Source organism: Pongo abelii, chromosome 11 (assembly GCF_028885655.2).
Source record: "Pongo abelii isolate AG06213 chromosome 11, NHGRI_mPonAbe1-v2.0_pri, whole genome shotgun sequence".
Lineage (NCBI taxonomy): Eukaryota > Metazoa > Chordata > Mammalia > Primates > Hominidae > Pongo > Pongo abelii.
The window spans coordinates 72254942-72267301 of record NC_071996.2 but is presented as its reverse complement, the minus strand read 5'-3'; the positions used below and the strand labels follow the sequence as shown (position 1 = coordinate 72267301).

General features: G+C 38.4%; 2 protein-coding genes across 12 annotated transcripts in view; one reads left to right on the top strand and one right to left on the bottom strand.

Moving 5' to 3' along the window:
* Positions 1 to 1149: 1149 nt before the first annotated feature.
* Positions 1150 to 11557, bottom strand: PHOSPHO2 (phosphatase, orphan 2). 9 transcript variants are annotated; one of them, XM_024243692.3, is made up of 5 exons: positions 11457 to 11557; positions 10735 to 10767; positions 8449 to 8619; positions 7998 to 8115; positions 1150 to 5042 (listed from the first exon to the last, which is right to left on the bottom strand). In XM_024243692.3, the coding sequence occupies exon 5, from the start codon at positions 5014 to 5016 to the stop codon at positions 4291 to 4293; it is 726 nt and encodes a 241-aa protein (XP_024099460.1). In that variant the 5' UTR covers positions 5017 to 5042; positions 7998 to 8115; positions 8449 to 8619; positions 10735 to 10767; positions 11457 to 11557; the 3' UTR covers positions 1150 to 4290. The 9 variants fall into 9 exon arrangements, 8 of the variants coding, with proteins under 8 accessions (XP_024099460.1, XP_024099457.1, XP_024099461.1 ...); XM_024243689.3 differs by having other exon boundaries at positions 11357 to 11496; XR_008522836.2 differs by lacking the exon at positions 11457 to 11557 and adding an exon at positions 11238 to 11441 and having other exon boundaries at positions 4273 to 5042.
* Positions 11529 to 12360, top strand: part of CFAP210 (cilia and flagella associated protein 210) — a 54016-nt gene continuing 53184 nt past the window's right edge. The window contains exon 1 of one of the 3 annotated variants that reach the window (XM_002812571.5): positions 11529 to 11718. In XM_002812571.5, coding sequence (XP_002812617.4) covers positions 11652 to 11718 — 67 coding nt within the window. In that variant the 5' untranslated portion in view covers positions 11529 to 11651. The remainder of the gene's footprint in view (positions 11719 to 12360) is intronic. The other 2 variants (XM_054549474.2, XM_054549475.2) reach the window with 2 other exon arrangements.

Genomic DNA, 12360 nt, shown 5'->3' with positions numbered 1-12360 from the left:
AAGAAAGAAAAAATGCCAGTTATTAGCTTAACTGTTGCTCCTTTCAAAGTAATATTTCTTTTGGCTTCTTTATACTTTTTCCATCTTTGGTTATCAGCAGTTTTACAATGGTGTAATTTCATGTGGTTTCATTTTATTTATCCTGTTTGGAGTTTATAAGGGTTCTTGAATCTGAAATTTGATGTCTTTCAATTTTTTTACAAAGTTTTTAAATATATTTTTTGTATTCTTTTTTGTTTGTTTGACCCAAGTCCTGCCTCAGGATCTATCTTTCAATTTTGTAAAGTTTTTAATAATTATCTTTTTTTTTTCTTTTTTTTGAGACAGAGTCTCAATCTGTCCCCCAGGCTGGAGTGCAGTGGTGCAATCTCAGCTCACTGCAAGCAAGCTCCGCCTCCCGGGTTCACACCATTCTCCTGCCTCAGCCTCCCGAGTAGCTGGGACCACAGGCGCCCGCCACCACACCCGGCTGTTTTTTTTGTATTTTTAGTAGAGGTGGGGTTTCACCATGTTAGCCAGGATGGTCTCAATCTCCTGACCTCGTGATCCGCCCACCTAGGCCTCCCAAAGTGCTGAGATTACAGGCATGAGCCACCACACCTGGCCAATAATTATCTCTTAAACTATTGCTTATGTTTCATTTTCTTTCTTCTCTCTTGGGATATAAATTTCCTCCGTTAGATCTTCTTACTAAATCTATGTCTCAACTTTTGTATTTTTATTATTTTGTCTCTCTGCATCATTCTGGATTTTTTCTTCTAATTTGTGTTCATTCACCAATTCTTTCTTCAGCTATGCCTGTTCTGTCAATTCTATCCATCAAGCTCCTAATTTCAATCATGCTAATTTTCAGTTCTAGTGTTTCCTTTAAAATTTTTTTTAAATTGACACAAAATAATTGTCCATATTTATGGCATATATGGTGATATGTTGATACATTTACTGCATAGTGATTAGATCAGGGAAATCAGCATATTCTTCAACTCAAAACATTTCTCATTTGTGTTGGGAACATTCAATATCCTCTATTTGGAAATATATATTATTGTTAACTATAGTCATCCTACAGTGCAGAAGAATGCTAGAACTTATCCCCGCCATCTAGCTGTTTCATTTTGTTTTTAATATAATTTTCAATTCTTTGCCAAAATTCTTGTAAGTTTAATTTTCTTTTTCTTTTTTTTTTTAAGCTTGTCTCTGAAAACTCCAATATCTGGAGGTCCCTACAGATGTTTAAATAGAAGCTTCTGCTGGTATTCACTCATGTCTCTTTCTGTGGCTACTTTTTATTGTGTGTTCTACAGTGTACCTGCAAAACTGTTTATAGATTTATTTTGAGGCCTAGTTTGTTAGTTTTCTACACTGTGTAACAATATTACCACAAGTCTGGTGTCTTAAGAACAAGACACATTTATTATCTCACAGGTTCTGTGGGTCAGGAGTCCAAGCACAGATTAGCTGGCTTCTTTCTGTTTCCTGCAATCAAGACTGCAATCAAGGTGTTAGCCAGAGCTGAGGTCTCAGCTAGGTCTCCACTGAACCAGGATTCACTTCCAAAATAACAAGGTTGTTGGCAATCTTCAGTTCCTAGCACACTACTGGAACAAGGATCTGTTTTCTTGCTGACTACTGGCTAGAGGCCACCCTTAGTTTCTTGCCATGAGGCCCTCTCCAAAGGCTGGTTTACAGCATGGCAGCTTGCTTCTTCAAAGTCAACAAGTCTCTCTTAATAAGATGAACATTAGAATTTGCTGTAATCATGTCCATCTCATCATCTTCGTGGTAGTCTATGGATTAGAATCAAGTCATGGGAGTCTCCCTCCACACAAGGAATACCAGGGGACAGGAATCATAGTGGCCACCTTAGAGTCTGTCTGCCACACCTAGGATGTTAATTTCTTCCTGAAAAGCAAATGTAGATTTGCTTCTGCCATGCATCTGGGAGCTCTAAAAACCTTAGATAACCTCAATCTAATTTCAGAAACTGAGGGTATTTGAAGCTGAGCTGCCATCCCTTTGAAGGCCTGCTTACTTCTGGACCACTGTTAATCCTAATGAGTAGCCATCTGGGATCCTCACTCCAAGTAAGGGAAAGGGTTTACCAGTACAGGCCCCTTCTTCCTTGTCCCATAAGGTTGTCAAAACGGCCATTCAACATCTCAGCAATCGCTTACCACTTACAGAATTGGCCAACACAAGGGAAAACAGCTCCCCTAACAAAGTTTCTGTTTCCTTAGGAATTCTTCATTGTTGCCAGCTTGCTGATGTCTTCAACCAGGTGTTTTTAATTAATTTATTTTTAGTTTATCTTCTTTTTTTTTTTAAGAGATGGGGTCTCCCTATGTTGCTGAGGCTGTTCTCAAACTCCTGAGCTCAAGTGATCCCCTAGCCTTGCCTCCCAAAGTGCTGGGATTAAAGGTGTGAGCCACCGTGCCCAGCCCAGATGTTTTTAAAATTTTGTTCAGCTGCCAGCTTTTCTAGATGTTCTCAGTGAAGATCTAGGACAAATTTCTTGGTCTACCATCATTGTAAATGAAAGCCTTTATTTTTATTCATTGTAGAGATGGGGTCTCCCTATACTGCCCAGGCTAGTTTTGAACTCCTGGCCTCAAGCGATCCTCCTACTTTGGCTTCCCAAACTGCTGGGATTACAGGTGTGAGCCATAGTGCTCAGCCTACTTTTTTATGTCCAGCATTTGGAGAGGGCCACATGGCAAGAAACTCAGTCAGCAAGAAAACAGATTCTTGTTCCAGTAGTTTGCTAGGAACTGAATATTGGCAACAACTGTGTTATTTTGGAAGTGAATCCTGCTTCAGTGGAGCCTCAGCTGAGACCTCAGCTCTGAACACATCTGAAATCTGAACACATCAACATAATCTAACCCGAACACATCAACATAATCTAACCTAAAGCAAAACAAAGATTTTTCAACCTAGAAAAAAGATTAGAGAGTACTAATTATATTGAATATTTCTACTTCTGGAGCTTTCCATAATTTGGAAAATACAATATTATTAAATACTGCATTTTTATGGCTAAAACATCAATCTAGAAATTAGCATGGACTTATAAAACATTTTAGATCCGTTGATATTTTGCTAATATCTCTATATGGAAGTCTTAAATATTGAGTATTCCTGCAAATTACATACAGTATTGAATTGCTCAAAACTGCATTGCCAAATATAAACAACACACCGATTAAACTAGCTACTGTAGTTGTCTATGGTGCTATGATATAAAGTTAGAATATTTGAAGGACATTAATATGTACTTCATTTCAAACGGAAAGCCTGAAATTGATGAAAACTTCAACAATAGATACTGCATCCCTGTCTTTAAAATACACTGGTTTGGGAGGATATATAAATTTGGTAGCCTTTTATTCTTATGTGAATAAAGCATCAGACTTTATTTTTTAAGATCTGTAACTACTGGACATACTTTTAAAATAAATATCTGGCTGGCCACGGCGGCTCATGCCTGTAATCCCAGGACTTTGGGAAGCCAAGGCAGGAGGATCACTTGAATCCAAGATTTTGAGATCTGTGCAAAGTAGTGAGACCTCATCTCTAACAAAAAATAAGAAAACATTAGCTGGCATGATGGCACGAGCCTGTAGTCCTAGCTCCTCAGGAGGCTGAGGTGCGAGGATCACTTGAGCCCGGGGGGTTGGGGCTGCAATGTGTGGAGATCAAGTCACTGCAATCCAGGCTGGGTGACAGAGACCTTGTCTCAAAAAAGGAGGAATATCTAAGAGAATAAAATATGCTTACTTGCTCCAGGAATAAATTAAAAAATATAAACTATCAACCACCTTTAGTGGAGACCACTAGTGTACCTAACTCAATTCTGTACTTTTTTCCCCAACTTTTCCTGGGCACATGACTACCTGGGATGAAAGCTGTATTTTCCATCCTTCCTTGCTATTTACAAGTAAGGCACTATGACTAAGTTTGGCCAGTGACATTTAAATAGAAGTGTTGGGTACAACTTCTGGGAAATTTCTTTAGACAGGGGATGTAACTTTCTCACTGCCCTCTTTCTTGCTGGCCAGAGTGCTGCTGTGAGGGCTAGAGCTTCACCAGAAACCTTGGATCATGGGTTGAATACCAAGTGCTGCGGCTGGTAGACTAACACAGCAACCCTGAAATACTTACCTCTGGAATTCTTTTATGTGAGAGGAAAAAAAAATTCTGTCTTTTTTTTTTAGGCCTCTGGTATTTGGGGTTTTAGTTTTATGCTGCTGAACCTAATCTTAAGTGATACACTTTTCAATTGCTGACATATTAATCCTTTATTAGAAATTGTAAATGAGAAATTATATCAACACCTGAGGACCAAACTACAACAGAATATTCCATAGGCTCAAGATTTTGAGACATTCTGGAAAGAGTTTTCTGTAAGGTATATCCTTTCCGTGGCATGGCAACATCGTCATTCTTTAAAAAGGTGACTGGACAGACATCATTTCCACCATCACCAATATAAACAATTTGTGTATAATTCACTCCCTGTTGTAACTGTTTATCTACAAATTCTATCAAAACTACCTTTTTGCAAAGATTCTTTGGGCATCTATTGCAAGAATGAGTATGATAATTTTCGACAGTGAGATGACCATTGCTATTAAAAGCTGCTGGATTTGTAAACACTTTATCAAATACGTCATGAAAACTGGCAGCTTCTAAAACCCAATCTATGAAGACCGAATTTGAATCTGAAATAATAATGCAGTCAAATTTATCCTTATTCTTTCTTATAAAGTTGAAGAGTTCCACCATCCCTGGAGTGAAAGGCAATGATGTCACTGCTCTTTTCATTTCATGTTCTCTTACACCTTTATCTCCCAAATACTTAAAGACTCTGCCCATAAATTCTGTCCAAAATCCTTTTTGATAAGAATCACGTAGTTCAATAGGAAGCTTTTTGTTGGGAGCACATTGTACAATCCAAGTGTCACTATTGTCATCTATGATTGTATTGTCAAAGTCAAAAACTAGCAAAATTTTCATGGTTCCAGAAGTAGATTTGGATTACCCTGAAAAAGAAGAAATATTATTCCCTAAACAAACTCTGTTTACATATCTAGCTAAAATACTTATTTAATAAACATAACTAAATGTTAATCTGCTAAAAGAAGGAATATAAACAAAGTAATTAAGCACTTCAAGACCACTACCTAACCACTTTTCTCCAAGAAGCAAAGTTCATATTTGAGTATTTTAAGTGGAAAACAAAATATATAAAAAGGACATTCATAGTATTATTGTGTTCCTGGAGGTGTGTTTCTTATAGAAGTTATAAGAAAGAAAAAAAGGCATTTCTTACTATCATTAAATCATTAAACAAACCACACTTATTTTATTAGATTAAAATATTTACAATCCTCATATTAAATAACAGATCATGTATAAAGGACTCTCTGTGTACTAACCAAAATTCTGAACAAATTTAACATAGCATGAAATCTTGGAAGATATAAAATAACTTTTTAAGAAAAGGTATTTACTAACAAAAACAAGCAATGGGGAAAGGATTCCCTATTTAATAAATGGTGCTGGGATAACTGGCTAGCCATATGCAGAAAACTGAAACTGGACCCCTTCCTTACACCATATACAAAAATCAACTCAAGGTGGATTAAAGACTTAAGTGTAAAACTCAAAACTATAAAAAACCTAGAAGAAAATCTAGGCAATATAATTCAGGACACAGCAAAGGCAAAGGTTTCATGACAAAGATGCCAAAAGCAAATGCAACAACAGCAAAAATTGACAAATGGTATCTAATTAAACTAAAGAGCTTCTGCACAGCAAAAGAAACTATCAACAGAGTAAACAGACAACTTAGAGAATGGGAGAAAATTTTTGCAATTTATCCATCTGACAAAGGTCTAATATCCAGCAACTATTATAAAGTTGAAAAGTTCCACCATCCCTGAAGTGAAAGGCATCGATGTCACTGCTCTTTTCATTTTATCTTCTCTTACACCTTTAGCTCCCAAATAGTTAAAGACTCTGCCCATAAAATCTGTCCAAAATCCTTTTTGATAAGAATCATGTAGTTCCTTGATAAGGAACTTAAACAAATTTACAAGAAAAAACAAACAGCCCCATTAAGAAGTGGGCAAAGACACAAACAGACAATTCTTGAAAGAAGACAATACATGTGCCCAAGAAATATATGAAAAAAAAGCTCAACATCACTGATCATTAGAGAAATGCAAACTAAAGCCACAATGAGATACCATCTTATACTAGTCAGAATGGCTATTATTAAAAAGCCAAAAAATAACAGATGCTGGCAAGGTTGTGGAGAAAAAGGAACACTTTTACACTGTTGGTAGGAGTGTAAACTAGTTCAACCATCGTGGAAGACAGTGTGGTGACTCCTGAAAGTCGTAGAGGCAGAAATACCACTTGACCCAGTAATCTCATTACTGGGTATATACCCAAAGGAATATAAATCATTCTATTATAAAGATACATGCATGCGTATGTTCACTGCAGCACTGTTCACAATAGCAAAGACATGGGATCAACCTAAATGCCCATCAATGATAGATTGGATAAAGAAAATGTGGTACTTATACACCATGGAATATTATGCAGCTATAAAAAGGAATGAGAAGATGTCCTTTACAGGGACACGGATGGAGCTGGAAGCCATTATCCTCAGCAAACTAACACAGGAACAACAACAACAAAAAACAAACACCACGTGTTCTCACTTGTAAGTGGGAGCTGAATCATGAGAACACATGGAAGGGAATAACATACACTGGGACCTGTCAGAGGGTGGGGGGTGGGAGGAGGCAGAGCATCAGGAAAACAGCTAGTGGATGCTGGGCTCAATACCTAGGTGATGTGCAGCAAACCATCAGGGCAGACGCTTACCTATGTAACAAATCTACACATCCTGCACATGTACCCCTGAACTTAAAAGGTGGAAATCAAAAAAATTAAAAAAAGAACGTATTTAGCTTAAAATCAATTTCTAAATACCAACATTATAATTAAATGATTGCTGACACTCTATATGATATTCTAAACAAATTACCTGAGAACTGGAGGCCAATTTAATTCTTCCAAACTAGAAGTAACTTTTAGTTAAGAGTTTTCACATGTTTATTTATATCTGCTCTAGATAGTTTAGCTCTGGGGTGCCAAATAATTTGAATACACCTGAGTAATCATACTGTTTGTGGTGTGACAATTACTTATGTCTGTTTTCATTAGAATATAATGAAGGTGATTAATTATAAGTCTCAAGAGAAAAGGAAAGAATAAGCTGGTCAACTGATGGTAAGAATAAACATTATTTATAAAAAATAACTATATAGAATATCCAGAAAATGATATAATTAATGTGTGTAAACAGACAATAATAATAATTTTGAGAGTCATTATATGTCAGGCACTGGCCTAAAAACTTTGCAGTATCATACCATTTAATTGTCACAACCCTATTAAGTAAGAATCATTATTATCCTCATCTTAAAAATACATAAGCTGGATCTCGAAGTGGTTAGGTGTTAGTAAAGTGCCAGAGCTGGAATCTTAGGTTGATTTGATTCCAAACTTCATGCTTTTAAGTACCAAATTCTAGTGTTAAAAAATAGAATATTTAATGACTACTCATTAGTTTAAAAATATAACACTAAGTAGGCAATTTCAGCAGAAAGATATTTAATTACATAAAAACATTCATTACTTTCAAAGTACACACTAACCATAACACCACATCTGTGATACACTTTATAACCATTTTGAGGTTTTTACAAGAAATCCTAAAAAGGCAAAGAACCACAGCAATAAGAAAAAGATCAATTAAAAATGAAAAACATGGCATTTAACCACACATATTCTCCAGTTTATAACAGTAGACACCCAGTAGTGAAGACAGGATAGAGCTCTTGACTCACATAAGACTAAGTATTCTGTGTCTCTTAATTTAGAATATCTAGAGAATAATTAACCTACAGGGGTATCACCTGTTGTGTGAATGTGGCTGGTACATAATTTTTGTTATTCTGGATCGTTGTATCACTAAATGCCTAATCCAGATGCTTCTGACTGGTTCCCTGAGATTTAAATGCAGAATTCACTTTCCTACAGAAACAATGTAATAAATAATAAGGCATAATTGACAATCACATTAGTACTGTAACTAGGCACATTTTAAATTAAATATACTTTTTGAGAATTCTGAACTTATAATTAAAAGAAATTTCAAATGTGACTCACTGTTGTTTGAAAACTGCCTCAAGCCTAAACTTAATTAGCCACAAATTACTGAAATTCCTGAATTATTAGCCTCAAAATAGCATGAGACTAAGGTAACACAGTTCCCCTGCTGATCTGAAAGTGCACTTTTAAAATTTTCACATCTTTTTCTATTAGTATTTTCTCACCACTCAACATAAACCTTTAAAAAATACTTACCCAACTTAGTATTTCCAAGACAATCTTACTTCAGCATTGGGATTAGGATAAACAATCACGACAATCTTCAGTTTTAAACATCAGCCAGTTGTTTTCAAATATTACTCCTATTCTATATACAGGGAACACAGTCTTCTGGTTTGGAGCAAAATAATGGAAACTTCTTAACTCCTAAAATTAATAAAAGTATTTTAAAGGCTTTAACATTTGTATTTTCAGGCCGGGGGCAGTGGCTCAGGCCAGTAATCCCAGCACTTTGGGAGGCCGAGGCAGGGGGATCACGAGGTCAGGAGATGGAGACCATCCTGGCTAACACAGTGAAACCCCATCTCTACTAAAAATACAAAAAATTAGCTGGGCGTGGTGACGGGCACCTGTAGTCCCAGCTACTTGGGAGACTGAGGCAGGAGAATGGTATGAACCTGGGAGGCAGAGCTTGCAGTGAGCCGAGATCGCGCCACTGCACTCTAGCCTGGGCAACAGAGTGAGACTCCGTCTCAAAAAGAAAAAAAAAAATTTTGTATTTTCTAATTATGTTGTTTTTCTTATGTCAGAAAAGTATCTCTTGGCAATAGGAGAACAAAGTTTTGCTTTCCACTTGGTATCGACTTGGTGTCGAAAATAAGAAATGTTATGTGAAAATAAGTTTTTGTCCAGTGGATAAAATCACAGTGTTAAGCTGATTGAGTTTTTCAGAGTCCATTTTTTCTTTTTACTTGTTTAATAGAGGAGTTCCACATTCTGTTGTCAATAGACATTGAGATTTAGTGCTGTACTAGAAATTAAAATGTCTCCAAAAATTAAGGATATGCACAAAGATTTAGTTTTAAGAATGTGAATCTATTTTGAAACCAATTTGTTAAAATTCCAAAAAGTTAACTGTTCTCTTCAAAAGCACAATCTATGTCTATTTGGTATGTCTGCAATGTTCCCATAGTGTAACAATATCCTACATGCTTTACACAATAATGAAAATTAAAAACTACACAGATATCCAAGAATTGGGAAATAATTAAGTAAGATATGCATTGATAGCATATAACAGAATATCCAGCCAGTAAAAGCCAAGATATTCAGTTCAAATTAAATAAGCAAGTCACAAAATAGTGTGTACAGTATAATCCTGTTTTTGTTTTAGAAAATGTTTACATGTGCAGTGGGATGGTTATGGTTGGTTCAACCGTAGTTCACACTTTTTCCAAATTAATTTTGTAATAAAATTTTTTTTCTTCTCAGAATAATTTAAACTCTGTTTCAGATCAGAGTGCATATGCTACGTTATTAAATTCACAACAAAGAAATAAAAGAGTGGTGGGTATAGGACAAACAACTCTAGACTGACTTGTTGTGACAATCCACAGGTTGGAGCTGGAATCTCGAGTCTGAAGTCAAATTATATCTGACCACCATGTCAAATTGGCAAGTAACTGACATCAAATCATGAGATTCAATACTTTTGTAACCAATTTTGTTAAAATTCCAGAGAATTTTTGTTGGGAGACAATTTTCCCTGCGTCTCTGGTGGTTCTGCATGTCTTATTGACTGCCGTTTCCTCTGGACTATTGTCTCAAGGATGTTTGTACAGTGGACAGCCTTGAGAAACATGCTTATTTGTCCAAATGATAAAGATCTGGGTTCCCTAAGCTCAGGGCTCCTTTCCTGTAATTCAACACACACTACATCTAGGTGACTTCTTGCCCACTTTGCATTATCCTGTGGGAACTGGGGCTTTAGGGAACTCAGGCAAAATTGCTGATACACTGGCTACTGCTGGGAGTAATTCATTCCTGAAACGAATAGTCTTGTGTCTTCCATGAAACTGCCAGGCTAAGTTAGCCTGCAAACAGGGTAAAATCTCTGTTCCTTCCCAGTTCTTGACAATTTTTTTTTTTTTTTTTGAGATGGAGTCTCGCTCTGTTGCCCAGGCTGGAGTGCAGTGGCACGATGGTCGGCTCACTGCAAGCTCCGCCTCCCAGGTTCACGCCATTCTCCTGCCTCAGCCTCCAGAGTAGCTGGAACTACAGGCGCCCGCCACCGCGCCCGGCTAATTTTTTTGTATTTTTGGTAGAGACAGGGTTTCACCGTGTTAGCCAGGATGTTCTCAATCTCCTCACCTCGTGATCCGCCCGCCTCGGCCTCCCAAAGTGCTGGGATTACAGGCGTGAGCCACCACGCCTGGCCCCCAATTCTTGACACTTTTTAAGGTATAGTTCCAAAAACCTACCAACGCTGTATGTGCACAAATAATTTGTCTTCAAATATTTTCTTAATTATTCCATACTTACCAGCATTATTACGTGGAACATCTGATAGAAAACCTAAAGAAAAATAGCACGACTATGTGTTAGAACATTCGTTATTAAAAATCTTTTTGTTCTTTCATTTTGAGAGACTCCAATTTGGTGCATTATGTGTACACGTCAGAGCCAACTTGTTAGTAATGAAGTTATCTGTACATCAATGTGTTAGAAAAGGATCTTTTGAAACCAAACGCGCAGCTACTCCTAACAGATTTCTGTGGTCATGTATTTACCAAGAAATTTAAAATATCTCAAAGGTCCTAACGTAAATGTTCTAAGCATATCATTAAGTTTTAACATTCCTATTTTTAAAAAACTTGGCCCCATCTAGTCCTGACCATGCCTCAGAAACCAAAGGATTAAAAAAACAGCGTTTATGTCAGCGAATCCGCGGGTTTTTATAGTTAAGGGAGGGTTTTGCTCCTCACACTCCACCCGCGAGATCTGCGGACGCACACATCACGCCTAGGCCTTGCGCGCTCACACACCTGCCGGCTCCACCCCGAGGGTAGGCATCGGACCCAATCGGCGGTCGTTCCCCATGGGGAGAGCGCAGGTGGGGATGGGAGTAGCAGGCAGGGCGGGGGCCCACGGGCTTCTCACTGACCCAGGCCCGCCGTCGGCAGCCGCCCCGGCGCCCGTGACGCTCCTGCGGGTTCAGTCCTTTGGCCTCGCCCCACGCCTGCCCTCTGGGCAGCCCCACTCACAAGCCCAGCTCGCAGGCGCAGGCGCCTCTCTTCTCTAGCCCGACCGCCAACTGCAGCACCTTCCTTGTTCCTCGGCTACGGCTGGCGTCACTTCCGGCGGCGTTGCCAAGCAACCGCGTGGTTCGAGTAACAACTCCGCCGGCTGGCGTCCGCGGCGCTTGGCGCCACAGTCACTATTCCAGATCTAGGAGCACCATGGACACCTCGTCAGAGATGCTGGTACGGTTTGGACGGCGCTGTGGACGGGCGAAGGAAAGTACAGGTGAGCTAAACTGACCTATCCAGGGACAGGGATTGTTTCTGGACCCCCGGCATGGAGTGAGAGGAGAGGATGCCGAATGAGGGATTCAGTTGAATTTTGAAATGGACTCCACCAGGTCGAAAGCATCCTCAATAAGCATCTTTGGGCTCTGTGTGAAGTTAGGCCGTCTTGTCCTCAGGTGAATGGGTAAAGGAGGGAAACGGGGAGTGTAAGTGGGTGGGAGAATGTTTACAGAAATAGGGGTGTAGAAAAGATAGGAAATCAGAGACCGCCACCCCCAGCTGACCTAAAACTGCACAGTTGCAGCTCTGAGAGTCTGGGTTTTGTTAAATTTTCCGCACGCTTAAAGTTTGTTATTCACTGATTGAATTGGAATATCTCTTGGAAATATAAGTCACCTCTTTAGAGGCTTGGCTCTTCTGCAAACCTGCTGATTGATCTTTACTAAAAGTCTCTGAAGGAAATATCTCCATTTCCTCCTCTCTAAAGTAAATATAAGGTCTCCCTCTAAGTCAAATGCTTTTAGAGAGTTAAAAAAAATCGTGCGACATAAAGTACTGTAATTCAGGTGACCTGTTATAACAATTTGATTTTGGAATAGAAATAGACTTCTAAAGAACTCTGTGAATTCTAGCTACGACA

What these genes read in the sequence shown, in the direction of transcription:
- PHOSPHO2 (XM_024243692.3), bottom strand. Translation starts at nt 5,016, where the DNA reads ATGAAAATTTTGCTAGTTTTTGACTTTGACAATACAATCATAGATGAC.